The sequence below is a fragment of the Jaculus jaculus genome, chromosome 15 (assembly GCF_020740685.1).
Source record: "Jaculus jaculus isolate mJacJac1 chromosome 15, mJacJac1.mat.Y.cur, whole genome shotgun sequence".
NCBI classification, from domain to species: Eukaryota; Metazoa; Chordata; class Mammalia; order Rodentia; family Dipodidae; genus Jaculus; species Jaculus jaculus.
The window spans coordinates 216,591-232,365 of NC_059116.1; the positions used below are offsets into that span (position 1 = coordinate 216,591).

Below are 15,775 nucleotides of genomic sequence, written 5' to 3' on the forward strand. Positions count from 1 at the left end.
TTTACCATTGTGTTCCTTGCTCTTTATGTTCAGATGCCACAGAAGTTGGTTTTTACCTCATTAAACTTTGTCAAACTCTAGCCTCAGGCCCTTTGCATCTCCTTTTCCATTGCTGCCCTCAGATCTTTGCTGTCTACCCCAGCCCCACCTCCACTTTTTTTTTTTTAAACTGATTTTTTTTGTTGTTCATTTTATTTATTTATTTATTTGAGAGCAATAGACACAGAGAGAAAGACAGAGGGAGAGAGAGAGAATGGGCGTGCCAGGGCTTCCAGCCTCTGCCAACGAACTCCAGACGCGTGCGCCCCCTTGTGCATCTGGCTAACGTGGGACCTGGGGAACCAATCCTCGAACCGGGGTCCTTAGGCTTCACAGGCAAGCGCTTAACCGCTAAGCCATCTCTCCAGCCCCCACCTCCACTTTATCCATTTAGATTTCTACTCAACTGTTCCTCACTGTCACACCTTTTCAGATTGTGAATTAGCTCCTTCTGGTTATTTATTTTTAAATATTTTTCAAGGTAGAGCCTCGCTGTAGCCCAGGCTGACCCAGAATTCACTATGTAGTCTCAGGGAGGCCTTGAACTCATGGTGATTCTCCTACTTCTGCCTCTCGAGTGCTGGGATTAAAGGTGTGCACCACCACACCTGGCTCCTGGTTATTGTTTATAGCCTTCCTAGTATTTATTCTGACTCACCTTGACCTTCATAATGTTATGGCCTTATTGGTTACTATGTCTCTTCTGACTACTATATAAGATGTGTAAACACAGGCACAAGTGTTCCCAATACATGACCAACATGTACTTATGGAATAAATAGTCAAAAGAACGTAAATACCTGGGGAGGGGTTGGGGTAAAATAAAGTCAGTTTTCCTTCATAAAACAGATCCACAGGAGGGAACAAACACAAATAGTAATAGAAGTAGATAATAATCATTACATTACAGTAAGATAATTCCTTTCCTTTAAAGGTACTTATTTTTATAGCAGTACTGACGAATGAGAGATTTATAGTATGCCGTAATGAAGTTCAGAATACCGTACCATACTTCTTTTTACTTGTTTCTACCTATCTTTACCATGTATTATTCCTTCTCTTATTGCATTCATTTTTTTTATTCCTCCTGAGTTTTTTCATTCTATTCTTACCTTCTACTGTATGCTTCCATCCCTCCACCTGGGCTGGAGAGATGGCTTAGCAGTGAAGCGCTTTTTTTCCTCTCATATCCCTTCCTCTTCCTCTAATTTGTCTTCAATTTCTAGTCTGGCTATTTATCTTTTCTCTCTCTCTCTCTTTTTTTTTTATGTGTTTTTGTTTCTTTTTTTTATTTCTTTTTTCTTTTCTTTTCTTTTCTTTTTTGAGAGTGAAATAGAGAATGAATTGATATGCCAGAGCTTCCTGCAAATGAACTCCAGATGCATATGCCACTTTGTGCATCTACAAGGGTACTAAGGGATGGAACCTGGGCTATCAGGCTTTGCAAGTGTTGTTAACCGTTGAGCAACCTCTCCAGCCAACCCCCCCTCAGTTTTTTTCAACTTAAAAAATATTTATTTATGAGAAAGAGAGAGAATAGTATACCAGGGCCTCTAGCCAGTGCAAACAAACTCTAGATGCATGTGCCACCATGTACATCTAGCTTATGTGGGTTCTGGGGAGTCAAATCTGGGTCCTTAGGCTTTGTAGGCAAGTGCCTTAACTGCTAAGCCAACTCTCCAGCATAAAACTCTGTTTGTTTTTTTTTAAGGTAGGGTCTCACTGTAGCCCAGGCTGACCTGGAATTCATTATGTAGTCTCAGGTTGGCCTCGAACTCAGTGATTCTCTTACCTCAGCCTCCTGAGTGCTGAGATTAAAAGTGTACACTACGGGCTGGAGAGATGGCTTAGCGGTTAAGCGCTTGCCTGTGAAGCCTAAGGACCCCAGTTCGAGGCTCGGTTCCCCAGGTCCCACGTTAGCCAGATGCACAAGGGGGCGCACGCGTCTGGAGTTCGTTTGCAGAGGCTGAAGCCCTGGCGCGCCCATTCTCTCTCTCTCCCTCTATCTGTCTTTCTCTCTGTGTCTGTCGCTCTCAAATAAAAATAAATAAATAAATAAATTAAAAAAAAAGTGTACACTACTACACCTGGCTCTTAGTTTTTATTTTCCATATTTATGTTTATTTAGCTGCAATAATGAATTTGAAGTGGTTTCTAAACTGCAACCCTTTATAAAACATTACTTCTTTATTTTTATACCTAAGTCTTTATGGCTACATTGTTGCTGTTTTCTTTTTTTTGTTGTTGTTTATTTTTATTTATTTATTTGAGAACAACAGATAGAGAAGGAGGGAGGAAGGGAGGGAGGGAGGGAGGGGGGGGAGGGAGGGAGGGAGAGAGAGAGATAGAGAGAGAGAGAATGAGCACGCCAGGGCCTCCAGCCACTGCAAAAGAACTCCAGATGTGTGTGCCCCCTTGTGCATCTGGCTAACGTGGGTCCTGGGGGAATCGAGCCTTGAACTGGGGTCCTTAGGCTTCACAGGCAAGCACTTAACCGCTAAGCCATCTCTCCAGCCCTGATGATGTTTTCTTTTTCTTTTTTTTTTTTTTTTTTAATATTTTGGTTACTTTGACACAGAAAAAGACACACACACACACACACACACACACACACACACAGAGAGAGAGAGAGAGAGAGAGAGAGAGAGAGAGAGAGAGAGAGAGAGAGAGAATGGGCGAATGGGTGTGCCAGGGCCTCTAGCCATTGCAAACGAACTTTAGATGCATATGCTGCCTAGTGCATGAGGCTTTACATGGGCATTGGGAAACTGAACGTGGGTCCTTTGGCATTACAGACAAGCACCTGAACCACTAAGCCATCTCTCCAGCCTTGTTTCTGTTTTCTCATGTAATATGAATAATTTAATTCTTGCCAAGGCACATTTATAATCCCAACAGAGGAGACAAAAGGGATCTTTAATTCCAAGCCAGCATGGGCTACATAAAGCTCTATGCCAGCATGGGCTACATCGAGACTCTGTCTCAAGCAAAACAAAACAAACAGCAGCAACAAAACAACAAAGCTTTTACTTCCCATACATAAGGTCTACTTATTTATTTTATTTTATTTTTTATTTTTGAGGTAGGGTCTTGCTCTAGCCCAGCCTGACCTGGAATTCACTATTTACTCTAAAGCTGGCCTTGAACTCACAGCAGTCCTCCTACTTCTGCCTCATGAGAGCTAGGATTAAAGGTGTGCACCATCATTCTGGGCTTCAGTTTTTGTTATACATGTTACAGAGGTGGATAATTGAGTTCATTTCTTTATAACAAAAGGCACACATCATCAATAATAAAGAAACTAAAGATTCATGATGTGGTATGTATTTACAAATAGAATAAAGCTAATTGGAATTGAACTCTTGACTAATAAAGGTATTTTAAGGCTTTTATAAAATTTTCAGCTGGGTGCAGAGGCACATGCTTATAATTCCAGAACTTAGAGGGCTAGGCAAGAAGATCATAATGAGCTTGAACCCAGCCTGGGTAACATAGTGATACCCTGTCTCAAAATTTAAGAAAAGGGATGGGGAATATAGCTCAGTGGTATAGTATATGCCTCACTTGTACAAGGCTATTTGGTTCAATCCTCAATATTGCAATCAAAAATTTAAACTAAATATGAACACATAAAGTAAAAGATGAATACCATATAGTTTTATAAATGGCTGCCTAGGATAGAAAGCTAAAGATACATTAAAATAGTAAAGTAACTATTTACTATAAAAACAAGTTACCGAATCAATCCTGTGTATCATGTTATGCACTTTCAATGATCTATCCCATGTAACTCTGTTTGCAGGTTGGTAGAGGAAATCAGATAGTTTAGCTGTTGATTCTGGAATTATCCCTTCAACACGGTATCTATAGTTAGCAAAATAAAGAAAATTTTAAAAATTAAGTTTACTTTATGTTGAAAATATACTACTATCAGAATTAAAGATATGGGTTGGAGAGATGGCTCAGCAGTTAAGGCACATAACTACAAAGCCTAATAACCCAGGTTCAATTCCATAGTACCCATGTAAAGCCAGATACACAAAGTGGTACATGCATCTGGAGTTCATTTGTATCAGCTAGAGGCCCTGGTATGCCCATTCTTTCTGTATGTCACTCTTTTTTTTTTCTCAGCTTGCAAACAAATAAATAAATTTAAAGTTCACAAACAACAATAAAGAAAATTTGAAATTGAATATCCCTTATCTGAAATGTTTTTGATTCTGAATTTTTAAATTTTGGAATATCTGCATATACCTGATATCTTTAGGATGGGACCCAAGAGTAAACACAAAATTCACTGATGTTTCACATATACTGTTATACATATCCTGAAGGGTAATTAAAATATTTATTTTATTTATTTGAGAGAGAGAGAGGCAGATAGAGAAAATAGGTGCACGAGGGCCTTCAGCCACTGCAAATGAACTGCAGGTACATGGACCACCCTGTGCATCTGGCTTATGTGGGTCCTGGGGAATTGAACCTGGGTCCTTTGGCTTTGCAGGCAAATGCCTCAACTGCTAAGCAATCTCTTCAGCCCCTGAAGGGTAATTTTAAAATAAAAATAAATTTATGCATGGGGCAAAGCTTCATGATGCAGAATTTTCAACCTGAGGCATCATGTTGGTGCTTAGAACATTTCAGATTTTAAAAATATTTTTATTCATTTGTAAGCAGAGAGAGAGAGAAGAGAGACAGAGAGAATGGGTGTACCAGGGCTTCTAGCTGCTGTTAACAAACTCCAGATACATGTGCCACTGGTTTTACATGGGTACTGGGGAATATAACCCAACTCATTAGGCATTGCAGGCAAGTGCCTTAACTGCTGAGCCAACTCTCTAGCCCAGATTTAACTCTGGATTTAACCTGTTATGCTTCCTTCCAATATGACAAGATTCCCTTTTACAGTCTTGGTGATACTCATAATTTTTTTTAAACTGTTTATCTTTTGTGAAAGCTACCCCATGTTCAAAGGAATGGACCAAAGTAAAAGGCTCAGTGGTGTAGTGTAGGCTTCACTTGCACAAGTCCATTGGTTTAATCCTCAGTATTGCAATAAAAAATTTAAATTAGGGCTGGAGAGATGGTTTAGCGGTTAAATGCTTGCCTGTGAAGCCTAAGGACCCTGGTTTGAGGCTCGATTCCCAAGGACCCACATTAGCCATATGCACAAGGGGGTGCACGCATCTGGAGTTCATTTGCAGTAGCTAGAGGCCTTGGCACACCTATTCTCCCTGCCTCTTTCTCTCTCTTGCTCTCAAATAAATAAATAAATAAAATAAAATAAACAAAAATTATTAAAAACACTGGGATATCAGAACTACATACTCAGGCTTTGGAAGTTATTCCCCTGAGTCCATGCATCATGAATAAATTAAAAATTAAGTTAAATATTAATATATAAGGTACAAGATGAATATTACCTAGTTTTTGGTGGTCAGTTACCCACCAAAAAATTAAGACAACATGAGAAAACTGAATTCAAATCCACTATTTGTAGAAGTTTGTTAGCCGAAAGTGAAGTCAGTACTGGCCCTGTTAATCATTCTTTCCAAAGTAAGAAGATATATTTTATGTGAAGTCATAGTTTTTTTGCATGCATGTGCATGTGTAATATATGCATATATGTGCATATGTGTGTGCCTTGTACATAGATAGGCATGCAGAGGCCAGAGGAGAATATTAGCTATCTTCTATTGCTCATCCATTTGTTTCCTTAAGACAGTCTCTCACTGAACCTGAAGTTATTGTTTTCAGTCACACTGGTTGAACCCTAGTGATTTTCCAGTCTCTTCTGCCCACAGAACTTGAGTTATAGACACATGTGGTCATGATCAGCTGTTTATGTGGGTTCTGGGGAATCAAACTCAAGCAGTCTAGGGCCTTCTCAGGCCCTCATATTAGTGCAGCAAGCATTCTTACCTACTGAGTCTTCTCCCTGGGTGGTAAGGCCAAACTTTTAAGCCTTTAAAAAATTAAAATTTAGGGGTAAAAGAGATAGCTTGATGGACAAAGCATTTGCTGTGCAAATGTGACAGATCCCAAGAACCAACTTAAATGCTGGGCAGGCATGGTGGCCTACATATAATCTTACTGCTCAGAAGGTTGAGACAGGATCCATGGACATATCAGCTAGCTACATTAGTCAAATTGGCAATTTCAAGTAAGAAATCTTTTCACAGTAAATAAGGTATGAGAGCCTCCACATGCATGCACATACATGTATACCCACATACATATGAATATACATATATATGTGTGTGTATATATACATGTACATTACCTTTATTAGCCTCCAAAATGTTGGAATTATAGGCATGTGTACCTCTGACCTGTCCTGGACTTTGGCCAAACAGGTCAATTAAAGAGGAGACCTTAATAACACAAAATGGCATTAGCCTTTAAGAGATTAAGGAGAGTACATGTGAGACAAGAGAACAACTATGAAGGCTCTATAAGTTCAAGATCAGGACATTTAAGCAACAGAATTCTTGGGGCTAAAACAAGATGAAGGTTCAGTTGTAGGAAATGAAGTAGGAGGGTGAATCAGGGGTCAGAGAGTGAATTATATAGGTCATGATGAAATGTTTGGATTTTTTTTTTATTTTCGAGGTAGGGTTTCAATCCAGGCTGATCTGGAATTCTGAAACTGGCCTTGAACTCACAGCCTTCCTCCTACTTCTGCTTTCTGAGTGCTAGGATTAAAGGTGAGTGCCACCACGCCTGGCAAAATGTTTAGATTTTATTTTAGATTTGAAAGGAAACCTTTAAATGATTTTAGAGGGCTGGAGAGATTGCTCAGCAGTTAAGGGCACTTGTAATGCAAAGCTTCAAGGCCTACAGTATCCATGTAAAGCCAGATGCACAAAGTGCTGTATATATCCAAAGTTTGTTTGCAGTGACAGGAGGCTCTGGGGTTCCCATACTCACTATCTCTGTGTTTGCTCACTTCTGTTTTTTTTTTTTTAATCTTACAGATAAATAAAAATATATTTAAAAATATTTTTGGCAGGGGAGCAACACAATATAAATTATCTTTTAACAATTTGGGCTGGAGAGATGGCTTAGTGGTTAAGTGCTTGCCTGTGAAGCCTAAGGACCCTGGTTCGAGGCTCGATTCCCCAGGATCCATGTAAGCCAGATGCACAAGGGGGCACATGTGCCTGGAGTTCATTTGTAGTGGCTGGAGGCCTTGGTACGCCCACTCTCTCTCTCACACTCTCTCTGCCTCTTTCTCTGTCTGCTGCTCTCAAATAAATAAATTAATTAATTTAAAAAAAGAATTTAGCCATCGTGTGAAGACTCAGATATAGTTGAGCAAGAGTAGATACTAGGAGATCCTTAGTAGTTACTCAGATAATTCAGTTAGAGATGATAGCAGTTTTATTAGAGTATTAACAAGGGGCTAATAAAAATTACTAGTTGTCGGGAGCCATAGAGCAAAAGCCTCTCCATTTTGCCTGGGCCTGCTCATAAACTGACTCATTACTCAGAAAGCTGGTCCATCCAGCTTTCTGCTAGGTACTTCTAGAACTGGTCAGCAGACTACTTACAGAATCTTATCTTTTGCAAAAAGCCAGTTTATGGTCAGGATGTGAAACCTGGTGCAGTCAGGATGTTAAGCCAGTTGGGCAAGATTAGATGAACACCTAATTACAACCCCTCTAGGTTTCCTGACAAGTCCTTGCCCTGGCCACGTCCCCCTCCCCCTACAGCCCTATATAAACCTACATGTAAGAATAAACTCTCGAGGCCGTGACAAATATATAGCATGGTCTCCTTCTTGTGTCTGTTTGCCTATTTTCATTCAGGTTGATTTTCACCTCACTTCTTTGTTCGATTCCCCGCTGACCAGGGCAACTAGTTCTCTATGTACATGTTTGGTCAAATAAGGCTTCTATCAGAACCTAAACCTGAGTTCAATGACCTATTCTCCAAGCTGTTAAAGTTTGAATTAAAATTAAATAGATATATTTAAGACTTTTCTAAATTTCTCAGTGAACGTCTGACAATATAGTTTGAGTAATAACAGAAGAAATTAAGAAGGTATGTTCAATACAGTAATGAATAGTATGTGTATGTGGGAACTTCGGTTAGCTGGCAGGAAGATTGCTTGGGACAGGAGATAGTGAAGGTGAAACCCTGAAACTATCTCTGACATTGTGATCTATTTTTCTAAGAGGCTATACTGCTCCCAAACTCCAGTTTGGCAGACTATATTTGACCATACAACATGTTCCAAAAATGTATAATGTTTATACTCAGTTATTCTAAATTCATATACATGTTTCTTGCTTTGAGTATTCACTGTTCTCTAAAACTTTGAAGTACTGGAAAAATTTAAATTCCTTTTGCTCCCTACTCATCACCCACAATTTGACAGAAATCTCACTTCCTTCTCACTCTAGGCTGGGGAAAACAAATTGTCAAATGAGGCATACAAACCTGGCCAATATACTCAGCTTGATTTTCTTTTTAAGAAACCTAACACCTGCCATAACTGACTTAAAATAATTTAGATATAAGCAAATACAAGCTACACCAATCTTTTCCTGTACATAAGCATAGCAGATTAGATGGATCAGTGGGTTGTGCTTGAGAAAACTTATATAAAAATTGAGTTTCATATTTTTTTTTCTTAAGAAAGGTCTCATGTAGCCTCAGGCTTGCCTCAAACTCCCTATATAGATGAAAATAAACTTTTGATTCTCCTATCTCCATCTCCAAAGTTCTGAGATTACAGATGTGCACCAGCACATTTGGTTGTATTTTGTGCTAGGGAGTGAATTTAGGGCTTTCCGCATGTTAGGAAGACACTGTGCCCACTGAGTCATATCGCCAGTCCAAGTCATGTACTGTTAATCTTATTTTGAAATGTAACTAAGAGAGTTTTCCCAAACTAATGTGCAGCAAGCTACCTCTTATAATGGCTCTAGGAAGCCCCATTTCCTGATATGGACAGCCTGTATAATTCCTTCCCTCTTGAATCAGGGCTGGGTCTAATGATTTACTTCTAATAAATAAAATGCTGCAAATATTCTTGGATGTTACATACAAAATTAAGCTGAAGAAAGACTAGGATTTTTGTTTTGTTTGCATTTTTCTATCTTGTCATTGCCTAGATCTTTCACAAACTACCATATTTTAGTGCTTCCAATAGAATAGCACATAGGTAAAAGAGCTAAAGAAGCTTCCAGTCTAGAATCATCAAGGAATTGAGGCTCCCAGTCTAAAAAGTTCATGAGGACCTAACCTGCTGGTAAGCAGGTGAATAAATATGGAAGCAATGCTTTCTAAGTCACAGGTGACATCATGGGTACAATGTTATGAAATTCCTTGATGCAGAGGTAGTATGCTAAGCTGTGCTGGAATTCCTAACCCACAAAAATCACGAAACAAATGTCTGAGGTCCATATGTTATGGGGCAATTTATTGTGTATCACTGCTGGTGCACAAAGCATACACATTTCACTCATAACGTTAGGGCAGAACATTCCAGTTATTTGTGTGTTTAATTTTGCATGTTAAGATAAGAGTGAAATATCTCTGATAGTAGTTTAATAACACTTTAAAACAGTCTATAGGAAGCTAGTCTTTAGTTATAGACATTAGTTACATGTAGGTATAAATAAGTATTTGCAGAATGAATGACTTCAAGGGTTTCTGTGATATATAGGTTACTGTCTACATTAGTCTGATCTATAAAGTATCAAAAGGCCACATTTACGAAACACTTTTTCACTAGCATTCCTGGGCTTGAACACTCACTTCCCCTTAGTTTATTTTTGAAAGCACCACTGTTATAGTCATCAGCTGTTTAGATAACAAAGGAAGGGATTATTTTCTAAGAATAAATTATTTTCTAAGAATAAATTATGCCAGCTTTGCCCATTAGCAAGAAAATGGTACTCAGAAGGCCGAGGAAGGAATGTCTATAAGTAGAGGCCAGCCTGGGCTATATAGTGAGACCCTTTCTTGAACAAAACAAAAATTGGATTCATATACAAATATTTGTAAATTTATTCAGATAAAAAAACAAGATAGATACCATTAGGTATTTGAAAAGAGTAGATTCTAAAAGAAAAGGAACTGAATAAAATTTGGTCTCAGTTTTTGCAATAACATGATGAACTGAGAAATTGATGTGAGCAAGTGATCATGAGCAATAAATGAGCATCTCTAAAATAAAGTTAAAATAGCACTATTTCCTTTATGGAATATATCCTTAAAAGCACCCTATAGGAAAAAAATCAAAACAGGGCTGGAGAGATGGCTTAGTGGTTAAGCGCTTGCCTGTGAAGCCTATGGACCCTGGTTCGAGGCTCGGTTCCCCAGGTCCCACGTTAGCCAGATGCACAAGGGGGCGCACGCGTCTGGAGTTCGTTTGCAGAGGCTGGAAGCCCTGGCGCACCCATTCTCTCTCTCCTCTATCTGTCTTTCTCTCTGTGTCTGTCGCTCTCAAATAAATAAATAAATAATTAAAAAAAATCAAAACAAAACTGCACATATTAGTAAGATAAATACATAAGGAAAAGAATGTTTTAGTGATTAAATTGAAAGGTGAAGAGTTCTAAAGACTATGAAAAGACCAATGTTCATTTATACAATTTTTCTCAGTGAATTAGAAGGGTTTTTTTTTTTTTTGGTGTGTATACATATGGTTTTGTAGGGTTGGGGAATGGAAATAAGAACCTCCTGCATACTAGTGCTCTACCACTGAGCTACATCTACAGAACAGAAGGATTTTATTTTTGTTATTATACATAATTATATTTTATGAACATCACATTTCAGATTCATGACTTCATACTTTGTTTCCTGATTATTGTCAAATAATTTGTTGTTAATGAAATGGTATTAATGTCCAGATATAGTAATGCTATTCAATTTAGAACAATGACTGTAAATAGGAAGTTGTACTCACATATTTCCATGGAATCTTCTAGAAGTCTTGCTAGAAACAGTTACCTTTTTCTCAAAGGGGAATGAAAATCCAGAAATAAATTGTCAGATTAAAAAAAAAGTAAAAATATTTTTTCTGCTTATAAGAAAAGACATTATTTAAAAATATTTTTGCAATGAATTATTATTTTTAAAAAAACATCTTGAAACATATTTAACTTATTTTCTTACTGAAATTTTAACTACTTTCCAGCCAGATGTATCTTGATTGTAACTGAGAACTTCTTGAGCAGTTTGTTGGGCAATTGCTTTATAGTCCATCTACCTGAAAAATTTAAAAACAAATGATTAGTAAAAATATAATTATATAAACAAACAAACAAACAAAAACCTCTCCATATTGTCCAGGTGTTGAACTTAGGGGCTATTAGTCTGCTTCTGCCTCCCAAGTCGTTGGCACTACAGGTATGCAGTATTGCATTTTAATATTATTTCTATAATAACAGACAATAACTTGATTGCATGTATTCACAAACCTCTTTCTTCTTTTTCATAGTCTTTCAAATGATAAAATGTGGTATAGTATGAAAAACTGAACTTTAGAATTGAATGGGTCAAATCCTTTCTTTGACACTAGTTATATGAATTAATATTTCTATTTTCTCATTTTTGTAATATAAAATTGGGATAATACTTAATATCCTACAGAAGTAGTATGAGGATTAAGTGAAATTGGGCACTGAATTGTCTTACCCTATGGCCTTATATGTAATGATCAGTTAATAAATCATTGTTTCTATACAACATAATCTTTTTATCATGTGGTTTTAGGATTAATCTTGTTGAAGTGACACTATACAATCTGGCTTCCTCTTCAGTTGTCTCCTAGTCCTCTTAGCTCCAACCTTATTCTCCTGTTTGCTATTCTTCAAATACAACCAAGAAACTTTCTACCTCTGTCTTTGTACTTCTGTTCTCTTTCCTTAAGAAGTTATTTCTCGAAGTGTTGACATGGCAGACTTTTCTTGGTGAGAGCTTTGCTTAAATGTTAGGATCACATTCAGATCAATTCAGTTAAATACATTCATTAAATATTTTATCAGGAATTGCATTTGCTTAAATTAGGGCAAGCCCCTTGCAACTTTTCTCCAGAAAGCTGACAAGATCCCCACTGTGATTTTTAGAACACACAGGCCCAAGGTGAGGAGAGCAAACTCAGTCACACTGCTGTCTCGACCAACACATCCTAAATTATAACTTTAGTCTCTATGTAGTGTTCTCCTGCCTCCTTCCAAGATGTTAGCTATTAAAGAGACTGATTCATTGAGACACTGAGATGAAAAGCCATTTAGAATTGGCGCTTTATTGGGAGAGTTATAATACCATGCCACAGAGACTGCTGAGAGGCTCCAAAAATCTTAGAAACAAAGCAAGGTATCCCTTCTTATGAGTTTCTGAAAGGGGTATGTCTAGAAACAGGCTACAAGAGAGAATTAATAGAGGCTATGGAAAGTGGAAAATAAAAAGACCCCTGGTCCTTCAAGGTCTCAAAGAGGGGGAGGTTCTGCTCTGCTTCAGTCAGGGAAAGGATGTGGGTGGAGGGAGGCAGGAAGGCATTAGAAGGTAGGGTCTTGGGAAGGCGATTATGTCATGAAGGCAGAGACCACATGGATAAAAGTGTCTTTGTTAAGAGACTCCAGAAAGCTTATGTGATCCTTCTGCTCTGTGAGGACAGCAAGAAAGTAATGGTCTATACTTTTAGGAGGGCACTCAACAGAACTCAATCATGATGACACTCTGTACTTATAGCCTCCAGACAGTGAGAAATAACTTTTCTGTATTTATAAACCACAGTCTATAATCTTTTAATAATCTTTAGTAATCTTTAGTAGTAATCCAAAGGGACTAAGGTCTAGTGAGTATTGTTTTCCATAGGCCCATATATTTGAACACTTGGATCCCAGTTGGTGGCCCTGCTTGAAAGGTGTCTTTGAAGGGTGGATCCTTGCTGGAGGAAATAGATCACAGGGCGTGGGACTTGAGGTTTTATAGCTTGAGCTCACTTCCTATTCATCCTCTCACTTCCTGCCTATGGCTGAAACATGATGAGCCACTTGCCATCCCTTCCTTGCTATAGTGGATTATATCCCCTCAAAATATGAGTGGAAATAAACTCTTTCCTGAAGTTGCTTCTAGTCAGGTACTCGTTTACAGTAATGAAAAAGTAACTAGTACAGTGAGTAAGCATTGCAAAGGCATTGAAGATACTGTTTTTTCCATAAATGTGTTCAGAAAGCTGTAGTCTCATTGGTCTACCAATGAATTTTTAGTTAGGGGAAGCTGGAAGGTATGGTGCAAAGATATGAAAACAGAGCTCAATTCAAATTCTGACTGTGACATTTACCATAAGCTGGTATATGGCTTATCTTTTCAAGTTCAGTTTTCACATTTATAGAATGGGGATAATAATACACATGGAGATGATAAGGGTTAAGTTTGTTAATATGTGCAAAAGCACATGAAACAGTGAGGGGTTATGTTCAATGTAATTATAAAAGTTAGTTTCCTATAAATGAACACACTGAAAATTATCAAAGACCTGCCTACTTTAGCACTTTAATAAATTGTAAAGCATAATCATTAGACATTTAGAACTTCTTTGGCTGTCATCTAAAACTCCTTAAGTTGGATCATAAATTTATTTTTTATATTATTTTTATTTACTTTCAAGCAGAGAGAAATAGAGAGAAGGTGTGTGCCAGGACCTCTATCCACTGCAAATGAACTGCAGATGCAAGCTCTACTTTGTGCATTTGGCTCCACATGGGTACTGGGAAATTGAACCTCGGTCCTTAGGCTTTGCAGGCAAGTGCTTTAACTGCTAAACTATTTCCTCAGCCCCCATAAATTTATTTTTCCTAGTTAGTTTCCCAGCAAGGTACCATAGCTAGATATCTTTTATATTAAGAAAAACTTGAGTACATCATTAGCTTCTCTTCTTTCATAGTGGAGTCTTAGTTTCTTTACCTTTCCTAAAAATTCTAGTTCAGAATTTTAGTAACCATTGTGACACTTCTCCAAATCCTGGTGTAGATCTCCATATCTGTTAACCTGCAAGGTAATAAAGTACAGGTAGAATTACTTTGATTCATGATTTAGGTGAATATATTTGGTAAATTCTTTCATATCTTCACATTGTTCTCTATTAATACTCTATGTCTTTATTGATTAGGAAATATTTGCATATAAGCCCCAAAATGGATGAAAAAGTAGGAGAAATATTTCCCCCTTCCTTTCTTCCATCTTTCCTTCTTTCCTCCCTCCCTCCCTCCCTCCCTCCCTCCCTCCCTCCCTCCCTCCCTTCCTTCCTCCCTCCCTTCCTCCCCCTTCCTCCCTCCCTTTCTCCCTGACTCCCTCTCTCCCTCACTCCTTCCTTCCTTCCTTCCTTCCTTCCCTCTCCCCTCCCTTCCTGCTTTTCCGATTTTGAAGATTGAACTCAGGAGCTTGAGCAGGCAACACAAGCTCTATCACTGAGCTCTACTCCTAGTCATTTTATTCAGCTGTAAATAAAAATGAAATTATGAAATAAGTAGGAAAATGGATGTAACTGGAAAATATACTAAGTGAGGTAACCCAGGTTCAGAAAGACAAAAGCTGCATATTCTCTCTTGTATGCAGATTATAGCTTTGAATTTTTAGATTTTGTGTTTGAGTTGAAGTTTACTGGAGGCCAAAAAGGTAGAAAGGGGCGTGGAAGAGGTTTAAAGGGGGTATATAGTAGAATGTATATGATATCAAAGTAGACAGAAGGAATACTGGGGGTGGAAAGGTTTAAGTAGGTGATGGGATGGAGAAGTGACAAGGGAAGAGAGAATTAACCCAAACTAAAGATGTATGAAAAGGTCTATAAATACCTACTTCTTTGTTAATTAAAAACTAGAATTAAAAAAAAAAAACATGAAGCAGTCTTTGTGAGTACATAATGCTGCTCACAGAAGCCAAAGGGCCAGGGGTTGAGTTATTCCCTGATGTTGGTCAAACAAAGGTACCCAAGCCCCTAAAACAATACAGGCTATTATTACTACTCTTGGTTACCAATCAGAACTAGATAGGAAGACCCTATGCTGAAGACTTGGTTGTAAGAACCTACTGCTGAAGATTTCTGTTGTAAGACACAGAACAATTAAACTGGAGCTGAGGAAAAAAGCTTCTTCCCTGCTGGCTATCTGTCATAGTGCTGGCAAGTGTTGAGGGAGAAAAAGTCATTATCAGTCTTACCCAGATGTGGACCTTGTGTGCTTCACAACCAACCAACCAGTCAGAATGTATTCATTGGAACAATAGTGGCATGAATATTATTTCCATGAATGTTATGGGGGTAACTAACTGTTTTTTTAAATATTTTATTCATTTTTATTTATTTATTTGAGAGTGACAGACAGAGAAAGAGGCAGAGAGAGAGAGAGAGAGAGAGAGAGAGAGAGATATGAAGAGAGAGAGGGAGAGAGAATGGGCATGTCAGGGCCTCCACCCAATGCAAACAAACTCCAGACGCATATGCTCTCTTGTGCATCAGGCTAATGTGGATCCTGGGGAATCGAGCCTCGAACCAGGGTCCTTAGGCTTCACAGGCAAGTGCTTAACCATTTCTCCAGCCCTGTTTTTTTTTTTTTTTTAATTTATTTGTTTGTGTGTGTGTGTGGGCGGATAGAGGCAAAGAGAGAGAGAATGGGTGCACCAGGCCTTCAGCTGCTGCAAACGAACTCCAGATGCATGTGCCACCCTGTGCATCTGGCTTATGTGAGTCTTAGAGAACTGAACCTGGGTCCTTTGG

The 15,775-nt window shown here is 38.3% G+C and overlaps 1 protein-coding gene across 2 annotated transcripts in view; it reads right to left on the reverse strand.

The window, feature by feature from the left end:
- Window positions 1-15,775, reverse strand: part of Stard6 (StAR related lipid transfer domain containing 6) — a 31,138-nt gene that overhangs the window by 11,829 nt on the left and 3,534 nt on the right. The window contains exons 3-6 of one of the 2 annotated variants that reach the window (XM_004654620.2): window positions 13,969-14,052; window positions 11,173-11,266; window positions 10,964-11,013; window positions 3,777-3,903 (exon numbers count right to left, since the gene is read on the reverse strand). In XM_004654620.2, coding sequence (XP_004654677.1) covers window positions 3,777-3,903; window positions 10,964-11,013; window positions 11,173-11,262 — 267 coding nt within the window. In that variant the 5' untranslated portion in view covers window positions 11,263-11,266; window positions 13,969-14,052. The remainder of the gene's footprint in view (window positions 1-3,776; window positions 3,904-10,963; window positions 11,014-11,172; window positions 11,267-13,968; window positions 14,053-15,775) is intronic. The other variant, XM_045135084.1, reaches the window with a different exon arrangement.